General features: G+C 52.7%; 1 protein-coding gene across 8 annotated transcripts; it reads right to left on the bottom strand.

Annotated features, from left to right (window-relative positions):
• Positions 1 to 654: 654 nt before the first annotated feature.
• Positions 655 to 21401, bottom strand: CHST12 (carbohydrate sulfotransferase 12). Of its 8 annotated transcripts, none has more exons than XM_059414302.1 (3): positions 21293 to 21374; positions 5271 to 5406; positions 655 to 2400 (listed from the first exon to the last, which is right to left on the bottom strand). In XM_059414302.1, the coding sequence occupies exon 3, from the start codon at positions 2312 to 2314 to the stop codon at positions 1055 to 1057; it is 1260 nt and encodes a 419-aa protein (XP_059270285.1). In that variant the 5' UTR covers positions 2315 to 2400; positions 5271 to 5406; positions 21293 to 21374; the 3' UTR covers positions 655 to 1054. The 8 variants fall into 8 exon arrangements, with proteins under 8 accessions (XP_059270285.1, XP_059270284.1, XP_059270288.1 ...); XM_059414301.1 differs by having other exon boundaries at positions 5290 to 5406; XM_059414305.1 differs by having other exon boundaries at positions 5290 to 5406; positions 21298 to 21370.
• Positions 21402 to 21802: the final 401 nt, after the last annotated feature.

Raw genomic sequence — 21802 nt, 5'->3', positions numbered from 1 at the left:
TCAGTCACATTCTCAAGGGGACTCTCCACATGGGAGCTGAGGCCGACCAGCTAAGTCTCTGACAACAATCCCACCCAAGCCTCACCTTGCTGACGGCAGGGAACGGATTCTCGGGTCAGACTCCTACTCATCCTGTCCCTGTGACAGCACGTCCATGATTTATAGCCTCATGGGAACAGCTAACATCCTGCTTCCATGACTGCGAGAGGTAAGGTCTCAAGGACAAAACCCTTTCTAACTGCTTTCCCTTCTCACTGGTAACACATGGTCAGAGAGCTTTGGCTCACGAAGCATCTGTCTGCCACCCTTTTAAAAATACAGGTGAGGGGGCACCTGGGTGGCTCAGTGGGTTGAGCCTCTGCCTTCAGCTCAGGTCCTGATCCCATTAAGCCCCGCATCAGGCTCTCTGCTCATCGGGGAGCCTGCTTACTCCTCTCTCCGCCTGCCTCTCTGCCTACTTGTGATCTCTGTCAAATAAATAAAATCTTAAAAAAAAAAAAATACAGGTGAGGCCTGATTTCAAGCACAGGTTCCTCCTTTTTGCTGAAGATGACCATGAAAACTCCCTGCCCTCACCTGAGCTTCTGAGGTCCAACCCCTCGGAGCCCCTTCCCGAGCACCTGCCGCTCGACCAGAACAACCCCGGAAGCAGGCAGCAGAAGCAGATGTGACCTTTACTCCATCCTCTCCTCCACTTTTCATATTAAATATCTGAAATATATTAATCTTAAAAAAACAATATTAACACAGTACTCAAGGAATACAGGCAGTGGAATAAACAGTAAGTCCAGATCGCAAAACCGCAGGTGATATGAAAAACCGGAGTGTGGGAGCCGTCGATTCCAGGTGTCTCCAGCTGCCTGGTCAACGGGAGCGCTGTGGAGTTGTGCCACGGGCCAGACTGGGAGGGGAACAAAGCCATAAAAAAATACACACGGCAACCCCTCACCCATCCTCGGGAGGAAGGCCGTGGCGCGGCAGGACCCTTGGCCCGGGTTGGAAGAAGCCCCACCCGCCCAGCTGGTTTTGAGGTCCAGGACTGCCCCCGACGCCTTCAGTCTCTAAGTAGGTTTTCGGGCTTGGGGTAGCCAAAGAGGACAAAGTCGGCCTCGTAGAGTTTGTAAAGCTGCTGCCTCCAGGCCAGGGGGATGGTGGCAAACCAGTCCTCCTCCCAGCTGCTGGCAGTTCTGTTCCGGTAGCTCGGGGGGAAGTGCAGGAGCTTGTCCACCTTGAGGAGCCGCAGGAGCTGGGCGGCATCCTGGTCCAGGGTCTCCAGCTTCCCCACGAAGTCGTAGTCGATCTGGCAGGGGTGGCAGAGGCGGTGCACCTGCCTCCAGTGCTCGTTAAAGGGCGCCAGCTTCTCAGTGCGCGGGTCCAGCAGATACTGGATGAAGTTGGCGAAGGACACCTTGAGGCCCGCACTGAAGGCCTCGCTGACGGACGCGGGCAGGCCGCTGCGGTTGGCGTACATCTTGAGCATGGGCACCGCGAACTTGCGGTAGAACTCCTCGTTCTCCAGCTGGAACTTGCTGCGGAAGGCCGAGATGAGGCGCACGAAGGGGTCCCGCACAAACAGGAACTTGGTGTACTTCTTCAGCTTGATCTTCATCAGGTGGCGGGAGAACTTGCCGTAGCGGCGCCAGAATTTGTTGAAAGTCAAGTGGGTGCTGGAGTTGTGGACGTACTCCCGGGGGATGTCCAGGGGGTCGCGGTAGGGGGTGCCACGGTCCAGGAGGCTCTCGCTCAGCACGATCATCACGCGCTTCCAGTTGGTGCAGGCCACCTTGGGCACATAGCAGTAGATGACCCCGTGGCGGTCGTCCACGATGAGGTGGTTGAGCTCGTAGTTGGGAATGTCGTCAAAGGAGCGCTCCTTGGTGGGGAACACGAAGCTGGCATTGGCACAGAGCCCCCTGAGCACACTCCGCCTCTCGGCCTGCTGCCCGCCCGGGTCCGGGCCCTGCTGGGCGTCGCGGGTGGACCAGTCATAGCCCCTTACGCTCTCTTCCGCGTTGCTCAGCACGGGCCTGTTGGAGGCCGGCATGGAGGGCTGCTCCGTCCTTTTACCCGAAGGGGCGTTCTGCTTCAGGCTGCTGCCAAGCAGCTTCTGCAAAAACGCGTCCACGTCAGACATGAACTCTTTCTCTGCCCCATGCGTGGGGGTGGGCAGCGGCGCCAGGGGGTGCGGCCTGGGGAAGGAAGTGTGCAGGTAGAAGTGGGCGGTGCCCACGTTGTCCCAGTACACGATGATCAGGAAGACCATGAAGACAGACCCCAAGACCAGCCACAGGCGGAAGAGCCGGGTTTTGGTCATCCTGTCCGTGGACAGGGCAGGGGGGGGCCTTTCACCTGGATGCTGTCACGTCAGCTTCATGGAGACGGGACACTGCACTCAGCACCCTGGAAAGGTAACACAGAGCTATATTAAAGATTATGGTCCAACTAGAGTGTCCTCTTGCACTCTGACTCCAACGGACGGTGCTTGCTGATGACTCAGACCCCCCTTCGTGGTCCCAGTCCCTGCCCCACCCCTCACACTTCCATCCTCCACAACTTGAGCTTTACGAGGCCACCTCTGCTGAGTCTCAGCCCCTCCATGGGATAGAGGGATGAATGCCACTTTGAATGCTGCTTCGAAGGGCCCAGAGGACAGGGTGGCTGGTGAGGTCACTGGAGATCTTTCGTCACTTAACTGAAAAGGGAGGGCTGACAGACCAGGCTCGGGCAGGGACACAGACCCTCATAGTCAGGAAATGTGGAGGAGGAAGGAAAGGCACTCAGCAAAACCAAAACACAAGGTTCAATTTGAATGTATGCTACAACTTACAAAAATGCTAAAAAGGCGTCCCAGCTCCTGAGGAAAACCTTTTGCTGTGCACATTTAATGCAAATAACCACATCAAAGATAGGCCACTCTGTGTGGCTGACATGTGCTGGACACTGTGCACATCTCTGTCCCCCTCTATGTGGAACGGACGGGCGCACTGGAGATCAGAGCGGGGACAGGAAGGGTTCACGGGGCAGCTGAAAGGGGGCCCATGCAAGAGCCTTCCAGGCCCTAAGAGCACCGTTGGTAACCCCACAGGAGTGAGACCATGGCAGAGCCACGGATGAAGATGGGGAAAGGCTGCCTGATTTTCAAAAACAGAAGGGTGACGGGAGGGCAAAGGGAGGCAGGGCAGACTGGCAGCTGCGAATGACAGCGGGTGCTGGGATGGCACCCTGGCAAGGTCGGCCAGCAGGCCCACTGGCAGGCCCACTGGCTCAGGGGCAAGCGGCTGCCCTTGTGCATGGGGAGAAGCAGGCTGGACATTGGATTTGTGGTTCCCTTACAACTTCCACTGAAGGCTGTCCTTGACCACAGTCAAGGTCAATTCCAGAAATGCCAGAGGAGCCCATCCTTGGGCCAGTCCTGTCTGACACACAGGCTGAGCCCCAATTCTGTCCCAGGTACTTGGAGAAGGGCTAGGGACACCACAGGGAAGAAGCTGTGTCTGACCTAGTGCTGGGACGCTAGCCCGAAGATGAGAGGATGTGCCGTCACCACTGACAGGGCCACCCTGGGTTTCCTTTCTGGTTCCATCTGGAGGGGGCTGCGCCATTGCTGATCTGCCCACTCACAACAAAACCAGAGATGGGACACAACCAACAGGCACAGGAAGGCTCGGGAAGAACAGTCCAAGGACCTGGCTACTTGAGGAGCCGCAGAAGGACGAGCTTGTCCCCTATCCCAGAGGGCACTACCTCCGACCCTGAAGAGCCAACAGGTATAGGAGAAAAGCTCCAGGAAGAGTCGCTGAAGAACCCTGGCAAAGGACGGGCAAGAGCAGCTGCGGTAAAGGACCGAGCCTCTGCCCTAAGAGGCTCCTCCTGCACGCACCTCCTGGGAGGGGCTTTGTTTACTGGGAGCCTTGGGCTAACAATGTGATTGGGGACTGGGGACTAAGGTCAGCCATGTGGGGAGTCAACTTGTTTGATGACAAAGCCCGAGGAGAGACTGTGGACACAAAGATGTGGGGGCGCACTTGACCCGCTGTCACCCATGAAGATGTGGGGGCGCACTCCACCCGCTGTCACCCATCAGCGGTAGCTGGAGTTGGTGCTATCCAAACCTCCAGGGAGGGGACAACTCTTCCCTCTGTGTCTCTTCCCTTGGCTTGTCATCTGAAAACGTAACAGTGAATACACCTTTCCATGAGCTCCGTAGGTTCTTCCAGTGAATGACCCAACCCGAAGGAGGTCTTGGGAACCCACTCCCCATTTACGACTGGTGCACAGAGCGAGAAGGGCCTTGAGCACCATCCCTAACCTCACAGCGACCCAACAGCAGGAACATCTTTTTGGAGACACCTGCACTACTTAGGCCAGACACCAGTGGAAAAACTACTTCTGCCCTCATGGTTTAGCAGGGCCAGGCAGGGAGCTGACCTTCCCCCTGGGCACCAACAGGCAGAAGACGACGGCACAGAGCAGCACAGTCACACCTGGACTCCCCTCCCCTTACAAAAGGAGGACCCAGGGGGAGCTGGGCCTGCACCTCCATCCCAGGCCATCATCACTGGGATGGACGGAGGTGACTGTGCTTCCCATCCCACTCCAGGATGGAAAATATAAGTCACATATTAATCAGTGGAGGTTAGCCCCTAATGGCCACCTGCCAGGGTCAGTGTACTCCCTAGCCCCCTGCCAGATCCCCCAGTATGTCAGTCTATTTACCTCCTCTGCAGGGGCAGTCCCCCACGCCACTGGCAGAGCTGGCCCACCCTGCCAGCGACTGAGAGCAGAATCTAGATTCAGAAAGATGAACAAATTAGCTGGAAAGAAGAGTTGGAAATCAGAGATGGACACTGAGATTGCGATGAATGTCAAACTATCCACCTAGATCAAAAAGAACCAATGATACAGGACAGAGACCTCAGAGCTGGACACAAGGCAAAAGATGAGTGGACAGAAAAGCAAAGGTGGTACTCATCTGTGAACACACACGCCTACAGCTAGAGACCCACCACACCTGGCCCCTGTGCCCAGTGCAGTCCCAGGACATCAGCTCTAAGGAAGGATGCTGGCCACACTCATGGGTCCCACAAGATGCTAATCCCTTCCAGCCAGATCATTCCCCTTCACCTCTCTGTTCTGAGATCCATGTTTTGGACTTGGACCATCTTCCAGCCCCTTGCAGGGTGTGGAGGGTAAAATACAAGTTATCATACCCGTGTTCAGTGAATATGACCTGACAGTTTGAGGTTTCTGGAAAAGTTCAAGATCTGTACCCCTCTCTCCGGCCTTCACCTCCTCTCCGTAGAACGTTCGACGAGCACGTGTCTTAATCCACTTGTTAAGACCAAGTGGGGCCCTTGCCTCTCCTCCAGCTTCTGATGGCTCGCAGGGTCTGTTCCCCCACAGCACCTGTGGAAGGGGAGGAGGTTGGATCCTCTGGTTGGACAAGAGATTCGTGTCAGCAGGAGGGCTGTCCCGTGGGAAGGGAACAGACTTACCCTGTGCGGCTTCAGAAGACAGAACTCAGACATGGGTCCAGCCTAACGAGACAACAGATGCACGACCATAAAGGGGCCCAAAGCCAGAGTGTCCACTTTTCAGACATACTGGGAGCTCTGCCAGGATCAGCGGGCATCTGAGCAGTCTCAGACAGAGCACATCTTGGGGAGCTCTCTGACTTCTCCCTGTCTGAACCTTCCGAGTCTGTATTGCTTGTGCATGCTCAACTATGCACCTGGGACCCGATGCATTTTCATTAAATGAACCTAAAAGTTCATGAGGCTGAAGTCTGGAAGTGATCTCCACCCACCTGTGCAGTTTTTGTTCACGCTCACTTCATTTTGTTTTTTTTTCTTATGGAGAAAGTAACACACACTCACAGTACAAAGGCCGGCAGACAAGGGGCAGTGTGGGGCTTTATGTGAAAGGTGCTGAAACAGGCAAATGACAGAGAAAAAAATGACATTCTGGTCACTGCCACCTTCATGAGTCCTTCCTGAGCCCCCAGCGCTCTCAAGGCCCCCCTACAGAAAAGGCTACCCAGCCGGGGGCGCGGGAAAACCCAACGCGGCTGTAGCCCAGGGATGAAGGGAGTCACTGTGCTGTGAAAACATCAGAGTTAGAGGTGCTCATCTCCTACACGGCTGCTGCCAGAGGTTGGCCAGCGCCCTTTGAGGGCATCACGGCCGTCCGGAGAACAGGAATGGTTATAATCTCACCACATCACAGCCTGTCTGTAAAGCTAAATCATAAGCACGGGCCACGGAAGTTTTCCAGACCATCCCTTCCAGAGGATGTAAAAGGCTGAGCAGTTCTAGAGATGAAGGTGAAACCATATCAAAAAACAAAACAAAACAAACAAACAAAAAATAGTTTCGCCAAAGGCTGAGAAAGCAGCCAAGGGAAAACGTGCTGGAAAATGTCACGAGCTTGAGAGCCTGGCTTCCAGCTGTGTTTTCAGAGCAAGACTCCCAAGCTCTGTGGAGACGGGGCAGAGACCCTGCGTCCCGTCCATGTACACAGGCACCACCACACATCAGGGACCGCGCTGTCACTTGTGCACAGAGAATGCCAAGAGCAGCCAGCAAGGAGGACCTGTACACTGGCAAATGCCAGGGCCTACAATAGTTTGGGGGAAACGGATGCTCTACAGTCACGTCAGACAACTTCAGTTGAATTGCAAGAAAAGACATGGTCGATTATTTTTAGGATCACAGGATACATACAAGTAATATCTTTTTGCTAGGAGCTGCCCTTTAAAGGGCTCTCACCACCAAGTGCGAGGTGCTGGGAGCAGTGTGCTACCCACGTCCTTTCCCCCAGGCCCTCTGCACGTGGCCTTTGGGGAAGGCAGCATGACCCCCGACAGCTGAGGGACTGGAGGCCTGGAGGGGTCACATCAGCATCTGGATTCAAGCCTCTCTCTGGAAGTCAAGCCCCACGCAGGCTCCCCGGCTCCGCTGTTGAACGTCCCCGTTCTTCTGAACCGCTGTGGGAGGTGCAAGTGGTGCCCAAGAGACTGCACCGACTTCATGGGGACGGTCTGAGGCGTCTGGACGCACGTGTGTGCCCATGACCCCATCACCACGGTCAGAGTGGGAACACCTCCACTGACCCCCCGAGCTCATGCCTGCCCCATCTCACCCTTCTCCCCAGCTCATCCCTCCCCTCCAGCCACTCATCTGCTTTCTGTCACCATAAATTAGTTCGCATTTTCTCGAGTGTTCTATAAATGGAATCACACAGCGAGCTTTGAGACTCATCCACATGGTCATATAGCCCCACGGCTCCTTTCTTCTGGATCTGGATGGTACTCTGCTGTAGGAGGCACTCGCATACAGGACCCTGGTAGGACACACACACACTCCCCTCCCCACCACATATTCATCTCTCCCCAGGGACTGAAGTCACACGTGCGAAGTTCGTAGTCTAAGTCCAAGCTGGTGAACAGAAGGGGCTTAGAAAGATTGTGCTTCCGTGGAAGTCCAGGTGCTGACAGGTGCCTCTCTGTCACACACGAGCACGTGTTTCCTGTGTTCTCTGACCTGACAGACGTAGAGGCACTGTCCTGGGTCAGAGGTCACAGCCGAGTGAGCCCCAATCAGCCTACAACCAGCCCTTGATGCTACCCTCGGGTGAGTCTGCCCGGAACAGAGGCAGAGCAGGCACATCGGATGTTTCTTTGTTACCTGTCCCGAACGTGGTTCTCTAAGTGCAAAGAAAGCTTGTCTTCTCTTAACCGGAACCATTTAAAGTCGCTCTGATTTTTTCCTTATTTGGTGGATTAGCACCAAACACTATCATCTTTTAGCCTCTAATACACTCAAACTCTACAGTTTTGTTCTTAGTCCATAAATAACCTACGTAAGTATGACTGGGCACGGAGAAGCACCCTGGCTGAGGAGGAGCCCCGTTCTGGCCCCGAATGTCTCACAGCCTGGCCCTGGGCCAGCAGCAGGTCACGTAGGCAGCCCCCCTATGTGGCTCTTCTCATCCACGCAGTGAATCTATGGCTTATGTTGTAAACAGCAAGTCAACTAACTTATTTATAATGAGGGTCCTAACCTGCATCAGACTAGACCACTCAGTGGGCTGTGGGTCACTGTAGGGAACAGTCCTGGGTCAGGGGCTGGCTGTCAGGCAAGCACAGATGGCACACAGGGAAGAAGGCCCCGCAACCAGCACCAGCCCCAAGACAGCATCAGCAAGCACCCCCAGGCGGTGGGCGTCTGGGTGATTCTGGCTTACTGCTTCATGGCTTTCTGTATTTAAAGTTGTTTTTGTTTATACTGAGCACTGACTGGTTTTTACCATGAGAAAAAAACGTTTTTTCCTTTCATAAAAGATACATAGCAATAAAAAAAATTAAGGCATTAACAATGGAAGAAAAAAATTAACCAATTGGGACTTCATGCAAATAAGAAACTTCTGGGCATCAAAGGACACTATCCACAGGGGAGATTCCTCCAGAATGGAAGGAAAATGTTTGCAAATCATGTATCTAATGAGGGCTTAATATCCAGAATAAAATGGAGAACTCCTAATACTCAAAAGAAAAATAACATCCAACAACCCAGTTCAAGAAAAGGCAACAACTTGAACAGACAGCTCCCTGAAGACAGGCAAACAGCCCCTAAGCACAAGAAAAGATGCTCCACACCACTCATCGGGGATATGCAGGGAAGTACCAGCTCACACCCATTCGGATGGCTCCAGCCAAAAACTGATAAAACAAAAAGAGGGCTCGGCTGGCTCGGTCAGTGCAGGATGCGACTCCTGATCTCAGGGTTATGAGTTCGAGTCCTACTTAGAAAAAAATAAATAAAATCTTCAATGAAACAAAAACCAGCCCAGAAGGTAAGTATTGGCCAAGACAGGGAGGAACTGGAACCCTCTGTCCCAATCAACGGGAACGCAAACCGGTGCCACCACTGTGGAAAACAGTAAGAAACAGTAAGGAGGTTCCCCCCAAAATGGAAACTTGAATAACCACATAAAATGACCACATGGCCCAACAATTCCACTTCTGGGTCTACAGTCAGAAGGACTGGAAACAGGATCTCCAAGTGGTTCTTGTGAGGCTATGCTCAGGCAGCATGATCCGCACCAGCCAACAGGTGGACTTACCCCGGTGTGCCCAGGAGGACAAACGGGTAACAGAGTGTGGCGTACACACATATGGCGGGGTATTGCACAGCTCCCAAGAGGAAGGACATTCTGGCAGCCCCTACAATGTGGAGGAACCTCCAGGAGCCTCTGTGGAGTGAAATCAGGCAGGCACAAAAGGCAGGGGCCGTAGGACCCCACTCCTGTGAAGTCCCGAGGGGGCTGGGAGGGAATGGGAGTGTCAGTGTTCCATGGGGACAGAGGATCAGTTTGGAAAGATGAGTGAATTCTAGAGACGGAGTGTGCTGACGGTTGCACAGTGTAACTGTGACTGTGATGGTGCTCCAGGCTCCGTGAAACAGGCTTAAAAATGGTTACGATGGTGAGTTTTACGTTACATGCCCTACCACAATAGAAATATTGGAAAAAGAATTGGAGCCACAAGAGCGGATGTGGAAGAACTGTCGAGAAGTACTGTTGAATAAATAAGGTGAAATGCAGGAGACGGTGTAAAAAACACATGAATAACAGTAAATAAAACGTACAAAGACAAGGAAGGCCTGTAGTGGGGGACAGCCGTAGGTAACAAAGGCTATAAACCCAGAGCCACGGCTTAACCTCATAACCCTGCACAAAAGCTCAAAGGACTGACTCTACCTGCAATTTATTTATCGAATGTTGAAGTTTTAGAAACGTACAATGATGGGGTGGGTGTATGGAAACAAGATGACTCTTCCCTTTGGGACTCCCCAAATCCCGTGCATCTGGCTCTTCATCGGTGAGACTGCCCCTGGAAGCCTTGCCTTGCCCTGGAGTTCTGCCCCAGAACCAGGCTAGCTTCAGGGGCAACCCCTTCCAGCCCTTTCCAGACCAATGTGGGAAGCCCCTCCACACCACTTGCCAATGAGACTGAGGCCATGGGTCATGTTCAAGGTTAGGGAACAAGGGCAGTCCTGGGTGCTATCCTCTTCAGCCTCGAACAAGCCTCATAAATAGCAGTCGTGGAGACAAGGCAGGCCGAGGGTATGAAACAGCCTGTGCGAGGAAGGAAAGAAGGAAGGAAGGGCCTGTGCTGCTTCAAACAGGGTGCATAGCTCTTCGGGGGTGCACAGAGCAGGGACAGAGATGACCACACAGCACTGCCAACAAGCTTTACCTTGCCACACGGAGAGGGACCTGCGTGTTTCTGGCCCAGGCATGGAGTTAGTGGGAGTCAGGGAGGGCTCTGGGGGAGCACTCTGCTGCCTTCTGGGGAGGACGGCACACAGGGTGTTGGGGGGAGCAGGTTAGAACTGAAGCAGGTAGCCCAGCAGAACCAAGTCAGGGAACAACACTGACCTCAAAGGAGTATTCATTCACAAAATAAGGACATTATTTCCAAATACAAATCTCCCACGACTTCAAAAAAGCAGCTAACAAAAAGCCTCAGAGTTTTTGGAGACCCAGAGGTCCGGCTGAGGCGGCTTGCTGGGAGTCCGCCTTCGGCTTTTGCCTCCACCAAGAGAATGGGGAGCCAAGTGTCACCCAAAAGCTTCGCCTTGAGGGCTGGTATTCTGCAAGGGCCCTGTCAGCACCCTGTGAACAATCAGGCTTCAGGTTAACTTTAACCCCAACACGAGGCGGCTGTGCAGAAAGGGCGGTGTCTCAGCTGGGCAAGGGTATGCTAAACACTCCTCATACACCCTCGGGCAGGAGCTCATGCCAGCTGCCCATGGAAGGCTCTGGTCTGAAGGGGCCCTCACACCACAGCGCGCAAACATCAGGGGACCACAGGGCGGTCTATGGGGGCTGAGCTCCCTCCCAGGCCGGGGTATGTCACTCTCGTGGGGGAGAGGGACCCCATGGCCACACCGCGGGAGGACCTGCGTCAGGGCACCTTCCACACTTCAGCAGCAGAACCGGTGACTGCAGGGCACACAGGTCAGGAGGCATGTGCCAGTTGATTCTGAGTCCCCTTTGCTGGCCACACGGTATCTGGGGTATGTGTGGGGGGGTTGTTTCTGGACGAGACTGACCTCTGACCCTGTAGACGGCATCAGGCCCACGGCACTCCCGGACGGGGCTTCCCCAACCTACTCGGTGCCCAAACAGATCGACCAGGTGAAGCAAGAGAGAGTCTCCCCTCTGCCTGCCTGTCTTTGAGCCGGGACGGAAGTCTCCTGCCCTCAGGCTTGGACTTGGCCCCCCTGGGTCTGAGCTTCTCAGCCTCCGTAACCACATGAGCCGATTCCTTAAACACTTCTCTTTATACACACCCTACGGATTCTGTTCTCTGGGGGACCCTCATATGCATATTTGCTTCGTCACTTGCACTGTAAGGGTGCATGTGTGTTGTAGACAGAAGAGATCGAACAAGTGAGAACTAAACAGTAAGTGTCAAGAAATGGAGGGCGCCTGGGAGGTCAGTAAAGCATCTGACTCTTGGCTTCGGCTCAGGTCATGACCTCAGGGTCGTGGGACTGGACCCCACATCAGGCTCCGTGCTCAGGATGGAATCTGCTAGAGATTCTCTCCCTCCCTCCCTCTGCCCCCTTCCCCCACTTGTGGCACACTTACTCTCTCTCAAAATAAAAAAGTAAATCTAAAAAAAAAAAAGAAAGTGTTAAGAAATGGATATAGTTGTTTGCCACGGTAGAAAAGAACGTCCAATGAGAGACTTGCAGCCACTAGCCAATAGGACAATCCCAGAGGCCAGGTTGAGATTAACTTCCCCATATAGATACCCCACTGTTCTGGCACTATTTCTTTGAAAGAACCTTCTTTCCTGGTTAACTCCTCTCTGTTTCTCCTTTTGTTTTTGAATCAGGTTTTTTGACGTCTGATTTATACACAGTAAAACTCAGTCTCTTTAACTGTAGAGTCTGACGAGTTGGCAAATGTACACCACTATTAAGGTTCAGGACATTTCCATCACTCTCTGAAGTTCCCTCCTCCTCCCCCAACGCTCAGCTCTAGGCAACTACTCTTTGGCCTTGGTTCTGCCTTTCCTACAACAGCACCTAGTGAAACCACATAGGTATGTGTGGGGGGCAGGCTCTTCACAAACTGCTTCTGAGGTCTGTCCAGGGTGGTGTTCATGTCAGCCGTAAGCTCCTTTTTGTATGGCCACCAGTATTCCATCATATGGATACATCACTGTTTACCCATTTACCAACTGATGGGACTTTTAGGTTAGTTCCTTTTTTTCTTTTTCAATAAAAATTTTAGTTATTTATTTGACAGACAGAGATCACAAGCAGGCAAAGAGGTAGGTGGAGAGAGAGGAAGGGAAGCAGGGTCCCTGCTGAGCAAAGTGCCCAATGTGGGGCTTGATCCCAGGACCCTGGGATCATGAGCTGAGCAGAAGGCAGAGGCTTTAACCCACTGAGCCACCCAGATGCCCGGGGTTAGTTCCCTTTTTATGACCACTGCCAATAAAGCTGGTATCAACTCTTTTTGCATACAGACCAGATTCTTTTTTTATGTTAAAACTTTTTTAAAAAGTAAGAACAGTTGGTATTTAAAAAACATCCAGCATATTTTTCAATTCCTAGAAGGTTCTATAAGAACCATGAAAGTGGATATGCCACAATAATGCTTAGGGACTCTATTTAAAGACCAATCAAACTGACCACCAAAATATGATAAAAATCTTAGATTATTTATGGTTTTCCAATTACAAAATTTTAGGGGCTCAAGCGACTATAGCTAAGTTTGCAGGATACAAAGTTAATATACAAAAGTCAATTAGTTTATTTGTCCACAAAGAACAAGTGAAATTTGAAATTAACAAGACAATTCCATTTATATTAGAACTCCCGAAAATAAAATATTTAGGTATCACTCTAACAAAATACATGTAACATGCACGGAGAGATATTCCATGTGTGGACAGAAAGACTCAATGTTTGTCAAGATATCAGGTCTTGGGGCGCCTGGGTGGTGGCTCAGTGGTTAAGCCGTTGCCTTCGGCTCAGGTCATGATCCCAGGGTCCTGGGATCTAGCCCCGCATTGGGCTCTCTGCTCAGCAGGGAGCCTGCTTCCTCCTCTCTCTCTCTGCCTGCCTCTCTGCCTACTTACGATCTCTGTCTGTCAAATAAATAAATAAAATCTTAAAAAAAAAAAAAAGATATCAGGTCTTTAAAATCTTTAAAAAAAACAAAAAGATATCAGGTCTTCCCAATGTACAGCTTCAGTGCAATCCCAATCAAAATCACAGGAAGTTATTTTATTACCCACACTTTCTAACGTTATATGTGAGGGAAAAGACCCAGGATAGACAACACATTACTGAAGAAGAATGAAGTTGGAAGACTTACCAGAAAGCCACAGCAAACAAGAGCACGTGGTATTGGCAAAAGAACAGAGAAGAAGATCACTGGAAAAGAACAGAGAGCCCAGAAACAGACCCATAAATACAGTCAAGTGGTCTGGAGCGAAGGCAACCCAAGGCAGCAGAGGCAGCCTGCCTCAATTATGAGCGCTGAACAACCGGACGTCCACGCGCAAAGAAATAAACACATCAAAGAATCCAGACCCAGACCTTACTGCCCTCACAAAAACGAACTCCCGGTGGATTAAAGACCTACATGTACATGGCAAAACTAGAAAACTCCTAGAAGATCATAGGAGAGAACCTCAATGACTTTGGCTGATGCCGTTCAGATACAGCAGCAGAGACCAGGCTCCTGAATGCAGGGAATGTCCACACGAAGATGTGGACAAGAATGCTCACTGCAGATTTACTCAAATAGCTCCAATCTGAGAACATCCCAGAGGTCCTTCACCAAGGGAATGAATACACAAACTAGGGTGGACTCGTTCAGTGGAAAACTACCTAGCAATAAGGGAGAACGAGCCGTGGATTCATGAATCAGCACACGCAATGACACAGAGAAAGCTCTCGGATATTATGCTGAACAGAAGAACTCAAACACAGAAGAGTACATTCCACGTGATTCCACTCACAGGAAGGTTTCAAAAGGCAAATCCAGTAAAAGAAATCACAGCGTGCCCAGGGCCAGAGGAAATCCGGGCAATGGAGATACTCTCCAGAAGCTAAACCTTTCCAACATGAATGCCATTAACTAGCTCTCACCAGTTTCCACAACACAGGATGAAAACACCAGCCCCAAGTCCGACAGACATTCACAGACGAGGAGGAAGAGGAAAGGCATCCTGGGGCCCAGGCCAGGCTCTGCTGAGTGGCCTGATACAACACCTCAAGTCTGAGTCTCAGCTTCTCGACCACAAAACACCACCGGTTAAGGTCTTTCTGCTAATCAGAGCTACTGAGAACATGAACGTGATAACATATGAACTATTTTGTAAAATATTAAGCCATCCTCTTTGGACTAGGTGGCTGGCCTATTTATTTTCTCATCTTTATCGCACCCTCAAATATTTGTATTCTATTAATATGTTATTTTTTTAATTACTCATACTTTCTACCAAGAGTCAATTATCAGCAAAGAAGTCTCTATACTTTCAACTAATTTTATCATAATTACAACAATGGCTAATATGTTTTCAAAAGTGATATGGTAAGGTCTTACATGTATTAATTTATTTAATCCTCACACTAATTATGATAAAACTGGGGCAAAACATTTGGACAACTCGCCCAAGCCTGCATGGCCAGCACCTGCAGAGACCGGGCACTTGAGCCCTGGCAACTGATCTAGGATCCCACTGTCCCATACATGACTGCCTGGGTTTTGGCAGACACTCAAATTTTTATACTTTGTTTCTGAGAAAATTTGCTTCTTCTTGTCCAAATAACCAACTTCTGAGCATTAAATCAAGTGACACGGACTTCACTAAGAACTCCGAGAATGTTTCCAGTTTTATGCATTTATGCGACTAGCAAAAATATCAGAACTACTCCCTTCTTTTCCAGCTTTGCAAACACTACCTAAAGCAAAAAAATTCACTGAAGATCCCATCACTTAGTCAACAGAAATTTGGAAAGTTTCCGTGAGTGGTCTCAACATTTACTCTTTGGGCTGTGCCTGCATCTTTGGAGCTGAATTAAAACCCCCACAGTAAAACAGACATTCACCTGAAGTCACCAGAACTTGGGTTCATCTGTGTACAGAATTACTTCATTTGTATTCAGTTAACCCCGAGAACTACATCTGACAGGGTATCTACATAATAACAAGTAATAAATGGTCATGTTGATGAAACAGAAGGTTAATGTGCGTCCCAGGAGACCTGAATGAAAATCGAGCCCGAAGTTGGCCTGTGAGGTAAAATAACTTCCCCCAGGAGCTGGGCTCAGGGCATGGGGACTGTCCACTCACACTGGTCTCTTGGCCCCGGGTCCCTCAGCCCCACTGATCTCCCCACGTAGACGGGCTCTCAAGGCATGCATACTAGCCCCACATTCCCAAACTTCGAGTTCGTAGAAACCAGGGATTGCATCTCCTGTACCTTCCACCTTCCTCACAAGACTCAAGGATTTGCTGCATGGAATTTAACTCTGGAGTCCAAGTGAGCACTCATTTCTCAGAGTTAAATTAATTCAAATAAATTATTTCACGGGAAAATATTGATGATAAATTTCACCATAATTGGTTTAAGAACCTGCCTGGAGCTTTCCCTCTGAAATACAGCCAGACTCTAACCTCTTCCAGTCCCTCTGGTGCCCGCCCGGCCCCTGCACCCTGTTCCAGCTAGCCTCAGCTCTCACCTTCATGACCACAGCCACCTCCAACCTGCTCTCTGAGCTCAAGCCCACCCACACAACCCATGTTCAACACGGCGGCATGGTGGTTCTGTGACAAGTCAGACCATGCCACTTCTCTGCTCAAAACCCTCCGATCACTGAGTCTCACAGCTTCCCATTTCCAGTCCTTACAGTGGCTGCTGACAAGCCCTACCTGATAGGACCCCACACTCTCATCTCTTCCGCTGGCCCCCTCACTGGCCCCACTCTGGCTGCCGTGGCCTCCTTGCTGTTCTTGGGCTCCCACTGCCTGGCCCGCATCCACGGTCCTCTGCCTAGACATGCACGATTGGGGAATCCAGTGGCTCAACCCTGCACTGGCTTCTGACCTCTGCTCAGAGCTCACCTCATCAGCAAGACCTCCCCTGGTCATTCCCCACCCTGCACCCCCCATCATACAGACCCGCTTTTCCTCTGTGGCATGTGTCATCGCATTTAGTACCACACGTTCTCGGGCTTACTTGCTCCCTGTCTGCACTAACACATAAACTTGAGAAGGCAGGTGGCCCGAAGGCTTAGAATAGTGCTTGGTACACAGTAGGTACTTAATAAAGAACTGTTCTGCTAACAGAAAACAGATAAACACAACTAACCCTGATTTTATAATTTCCGAAACCCGGCGAAGGGAACGAAGAATTCAAAAGAGCGCTCTTCCTACTTTTGAATATGCTTGTAAAACCCCTTTATAGTAAGTAAAAGAAAAATAATACAGTTCAAGGAAGCACGCAGCCTCTGCTAGGCGACTACAGCCAGGAGACAGGATCCAGAGAACAATGACAATAATGAAGAGGAAACCAAGACAAGTTGACTCTCCTCTCTGGAGTGAGGAAAAGGGCCCAGGAGGGAGCGAGCCCAGCACCAAACACGGGCGAAATTCTGCCCGCCTCACCCAGGAGAGCCGGAAGCGCGGTGTGACTGTCTTTATCAACATTCCGCACACGTGTGTATGTTAAAGGGTGAGATCGTGCTGGGGAGGTTGCCACAAACCCCAGCAGCGCCTGTCCCTTCCCCATTACCCACCTGCACCAGGCTGGCCAAACCTTACAGGCTCCCCATCACCTCTGAAGAGCAGGGGACTGGCTTTAGGTCAGGGCCTCCCGCACGGCCCGGGGTGGGGGTGCAGTTGGAAACGCAGTGTCTCCTCCACCCGCCCCGCCCTTCACACACCCAGGCCCCACTCACCCGACACCATCTCCAGACAGGCACAATATGTTTCAATTAGAACAATATTCGGTGTTTACATAAACGATCACCGCGCAAAGGCTGTTCACAGCCTCGCCTCGCCGTAGACCATAATTATTTCTCTCTTCCTGCACAACAGTCTATTTTCCCTGGAACTAATGACAGTCTTGTGCTCTCATTTGCTTTGTGTTCCAGGGACTCATCACCAATCCAGCCCAGCCCCGCCAGCTGTCCACATCTCCTCTCCAGATGTCTCAGCGCCCAGGTGCCATGTCAAGTTCACCTTCCCCAAGAACTCTCTCCTGGGAAGTCAGCTCCGGACAGGTGTGCACGCTGGCCTCCCCACCTCCTCTCTGGAAAACCCCGTCTCCTCTGGCTCTGTCCTTCCAGACTCACCACCTCCCTGTCTATCAGTTGATTCCTTAAAGTACGTGAGATGGGAACTTTTGGGGCATGTCTGAAAATACCTTTATTCTACCCTCTTTTGCCTGAGTATAGAGTTCGAGGTGGAAGGTATCTTCCTTCAGAATTCTGAAGGCCACGCTCTCTTGCTTTCCACCTTCCAGCGTTGCTGTGGACAAGTCCCCACAGCGTTCTGCACCATTCTGTGATGACCTGCTGGTGGCCTGTTCTTATTCTTTTTCTAGAAGCTACCATAATCAGGGGTGCCTGGATGGCTCAGTGGGTTAAGCCTCTGCCTTCGGCTCAGGTCATGATCTCAGGGTCCTAGAAACAAGCCCTACATCGGGAGCCTGCTTATCCCCCACCCCACGCCTGCCTCTCTGCTTACTTGTGATCTCTCTGTCAAATAAATAAAATCTTTAGAAGCTACCACAATCTTCCTCATCCCAGAGTTCTGAGATTTCACAGCAACAGGCCTTGGAGTGGGTGTGCACATCTCTCTCTCCATCTGCACTCTCACTACCCAAATTCTGAAACTGATGGCCTCGAAAGCATTTCCAGATAAATCCCTTGTTTCCCAAACTCTCACTCGTTACTGTGGAAACGCGGCATCCCTCACTGTGCAAACCTGCTCCCCACCCTGCAAGGACCCATACCTGGAACTGAACAGATGGGGAAAGCGAAGGACACCTGCCTTTTCACACACAGTGCTGGCCACGCAGGGAACCCCCTTCCTCAAGAAGTTGGTTCTAGGAAATTCTCTTGCATTATTTTGTGGACGGCATTTTCTCTCTTCTTACTGAAACAGATCATTCAGATGTCAGCCTCCTGCTCTGATCCTTCCCTTTTCTCTCTCACTTCTCATTTTTGCTTTTAGGTTTGTCTTCCCCAGCTCCTCAACTGTATCTTTCACCCACCAACTGGGCTTTTTATTTCTCCAACTGTGTTTTTTTATATCCAAGAGTTTTCTCTTTTTGGTTCTTCAAGTGTTCCCCTCACTTACTTTTTTCTTACTAGAGTGGCCTGCTCTGTCTCTTGCATACAGTAGTGCCCCTTCTCTCTGTGTGCATGTTAGTGACAGCCCGCTTGTTCAGTCCTCCTCCTGCACACCCTCTACCGCCTGCAAGTGCGAGCTAGGGTCTCTACCTTCCAAATGAGAGGTGTCGTCACATGTCCTTGGTTATCTGTTCCTATTTAAGAGGTAGGGTGCCAAAAGAACTTGGAAGCTTTGAGCCATAGTGCGGTTCCACCTGAGCCTCCTTACCGGGGTCCCCCTGGTGTCACTATTTTTAGGTCCTCTCTTTTGAGCTACTCACACTCCCCAAAGACTTTTTCACTCTCCTGCCTGGAGAGGCAAGTGCCAGCTGGTGGTGTTCCAGGAGCCATCAACTCTACTCACTGCATCCCGCCCCTCTCCCCCTACCCAGCTATGCCTGGCATTTCCCATACCTCTCTGAAATATTTGTCAAGTTCTGTAAGCAGTTACAGAAACCGCCACCTGGGTTAACTGCAGGAAGAACGGAGTTGCTGTGTCAGCTATCATGAGGCCCATGTACGCGCGAGTGACTGAAGAAGCAGCAGCCCTTGGCCGCAGCCACAGACACACTAAGGAGGTGTGAAACCGACAGCTAGCTTCTGGTGGGAGAGAGACAACACAAAATCGAAAATAAGATATAAGTTGTGGGTCTTTTTTTTGGTGGTTGTTTTTTTTTTAATGGTACACTAGCTGCATGTGCTTCAGCAGTATCAATAGCCGGTCTCTCCTCCACAAGCACACCTTAGCCTCAGGACCTTTGCAGAAGGTAATCACCTCCCAGCTGTGGTGATACGCAGTAATGGCCATGAAGTACAGGCCCAGTGTCGGCCATCAGACACACTTCTCTTCCAGCACCTATCCCTTCCTCGCTGGTATTCCCTAGGCTTCTGCCCCAGACACTCTTCCATGAGAGGGTGTCTCATCCAGGAGGCCCACAAACACTATGGACCCTGCAAGCCTACAAGCTTACAACCCAAATGCCCCTCTACACCAGCTCCAGCACTTCCCATCACGGGCAACAGCTCTGTCCTTCGAGCAGCCAAGTGAGAAACCTTGGTTACTCTAGCATTTTTCCTTTCCCTTTCACCACACCCTACAGAGCAACACACACTGTGGGTTCTCCTGCTTGCTCGAATCTGATGACCCTCTCCACTCTTTTGGCCTCCAACCCAAAGCCATCCCCTCTACAACGGCACCCAACTCAGTTTCCAGCTCCTCGGACTGTGAATCCACGTTTCCTGTTACTTAGCCCTAGTTTTCTGAAACACAGACCTAACACATGCCACCCAAAACCCTGACCACCCCCTCCCTGAAGATCAGGATAACAGCCCAAAGTCTAGAACAGCATTCAAGGCCCTTCGGTAAAGAAACATCTTTTTGGCCTTAGCTTCCACCCCAATCCTCAAACCCCCTTTCTCAATGAATCCACGGACTTGCTGCCCCCCCCCCCAACACCCCATTCCCTTCCATGTCTCCACATGCCCTGCTGCCTCCACCTGGAATGTTCTCTCCAACCTTCACTCGTCCTTCAAGGCCCCCACATCCATCCCACATCAGCACCACGGAAAACTCCCACACCAGGAAATAAACTTCACTCTTCCCCCTTTCTTCACACTTTGTAAATAACTGCCTAGAAGCACGGGTCACACCGAATCATAGAATCATAATCAGCCTAACTTTATCACCAGCAGCTAGCCCAACTGGCCATCCTGCAAAGGACCAGGGGCTTAGTGTTTGCAGGATGAAGCGGGCTCACAGTCACAGTCACAGGCCAGCCGAACTGCAGGCCTGCAAATACCCACCCGAAGTCCTATCAGCTAATTTGCAAGAAAACCACCAAGCAATTCCATGCAGACGCGGTCCAAACGCCCAGGAGCCCGGCTTGTGCTAGGTCTGGGTACGCTCCTGGGGTGGACAGATTGCAACACGCAAGTGTATCAAACCCGCCCTTGTAACACCTTCATCCGACACAACGTATGTAACTCCACCTCCATTTAAAACAAATGTCCTGACGTCCCTGTGCGCTCTCCTTCTCCCCCCACCCCCAGACCGAGGCCTGCACCCACACCCTGCGGTGGCGGGGTCAGCACCCCTCAAGGTGCGTCTGCCTGCCCGCGTTCAGCCCGGGCCTCCCGAGCTTGTCCGAGGGCAAGCAGAGAGTAAATAATTTAATAAATCGCAGACACACAGTGTCTTCTTGTGCTCCGCGCCAGCCGGACCTCGGCGTGCGCCAGTGGCTCGCCAGGGATGCCCCGCGGCCAGGAGCCAGAGCGGGCGGTGGAGGTCCCTCTGTTAGTGGCCAGGGCACGGCTGCCTCGCGCGGGAGACGCAGCCCCGCTGTTTCTAAGCAGAGGGTCCCGGAGGGGTCCCCTTCCAGGCCTCGCGGCCCCGCAGCGGCGGCCTGGGGTCCCCCGAGGTGGGGCCGCGCCTCGCAGGCCGGCGGGAGGTGGCCGCAACTCCCCGGGAGCGCGGCGGTGGGGGTGGAGGGGTGGGGGCGCCTGCCCGGCCCGGGGTCCCCGCGCAGAGCTCTCGGAGCACTGCGGCGTGGGGGCCCCGCTCCGAGCACCGCCGAGCTGGCGTCCACGCTCCCGCGGCGCCCCACAAGGGGACCGGGAGCGCGCCTGCGGGGCGCCTCACCCGCCGCCGCCGCCCTCCAGCGCTGGGCGCCCGGGGGCTCAGAGAGGGTGAGAGCCGGGCCAAGGTCACACAGCGGCTGGCGCGGGGGCTCGGCCCGAGGCCGCGGCGGACCTGCCTGCGGGCTGAGGGAGGGAGCCCGGACCCGCCCGCCGCCCCGCAGCACCGCATCCCCGCGCCGCACGTCGCCCCGCGCCCCCGCCTCGCGCGCCTCAGCTCACCTCACCTCACCTCGTAGTCGTCGTCTAGCAGCCGCCGCCTCGCCGACCCTCCCGAGGCCGCCCCTCCTCCGCCAGCCCCGCCCCCGGAGCCCGGAGCCCCGCCTCCCGTTCCACATCTCGCGAGAAGTCGCGGCCCACGGAAGGGCCACGGAGGCTGAGGCGCTCCCGCCCTCAATGCGCCTGCGCCCTCCACACTCAGCGGTCCCTCCCCCCCAAACCGGTGCCATGTGGCGCCGTATTTACGACCCTCGATCGGCCCCGCCCCCCGGCTCCGGGAGCCCGCCCCCTTCCCCAGCAGCCAATCCGCCTTCAGCGGGTCCGAGCGAGGCGGGCGCGAGGCGGGCGCGGGACACCGCTTGGAGCCCAGCGCTGTCCCTCTGCGCTTACGGAGTGCTTGCTGTTTGACCGGCTCGTTCGCGACCTCCGGACCGCTGGCAGAGGATCGCGACGCTCTCCGGCCGGGGCCTGGGGCGGGTGACCGAACCTCTCCGAGGTTGTCCCAGGTCTGTCCAGAG

This window comes from Mustela nigripes, chromosome 11 (genome assembly GCF_022355385.1).
Source record: "Mustela nigripes isolate SB6536 chromosome 11, MUSNIG.SB6536, whole genome shotgun sequence".
Taxonomy (NCBI): Eukaryota; Metazoa; Chordata; class Mammalia; order Carnivora; family Mustelidae; genus Mustela; species Mustela nigripes.
The sequence above is the reverse complement of the archived record's forward strand: the minus strand, read 5'-3'. Positions and strand labels throughout refer to the sequence as shown.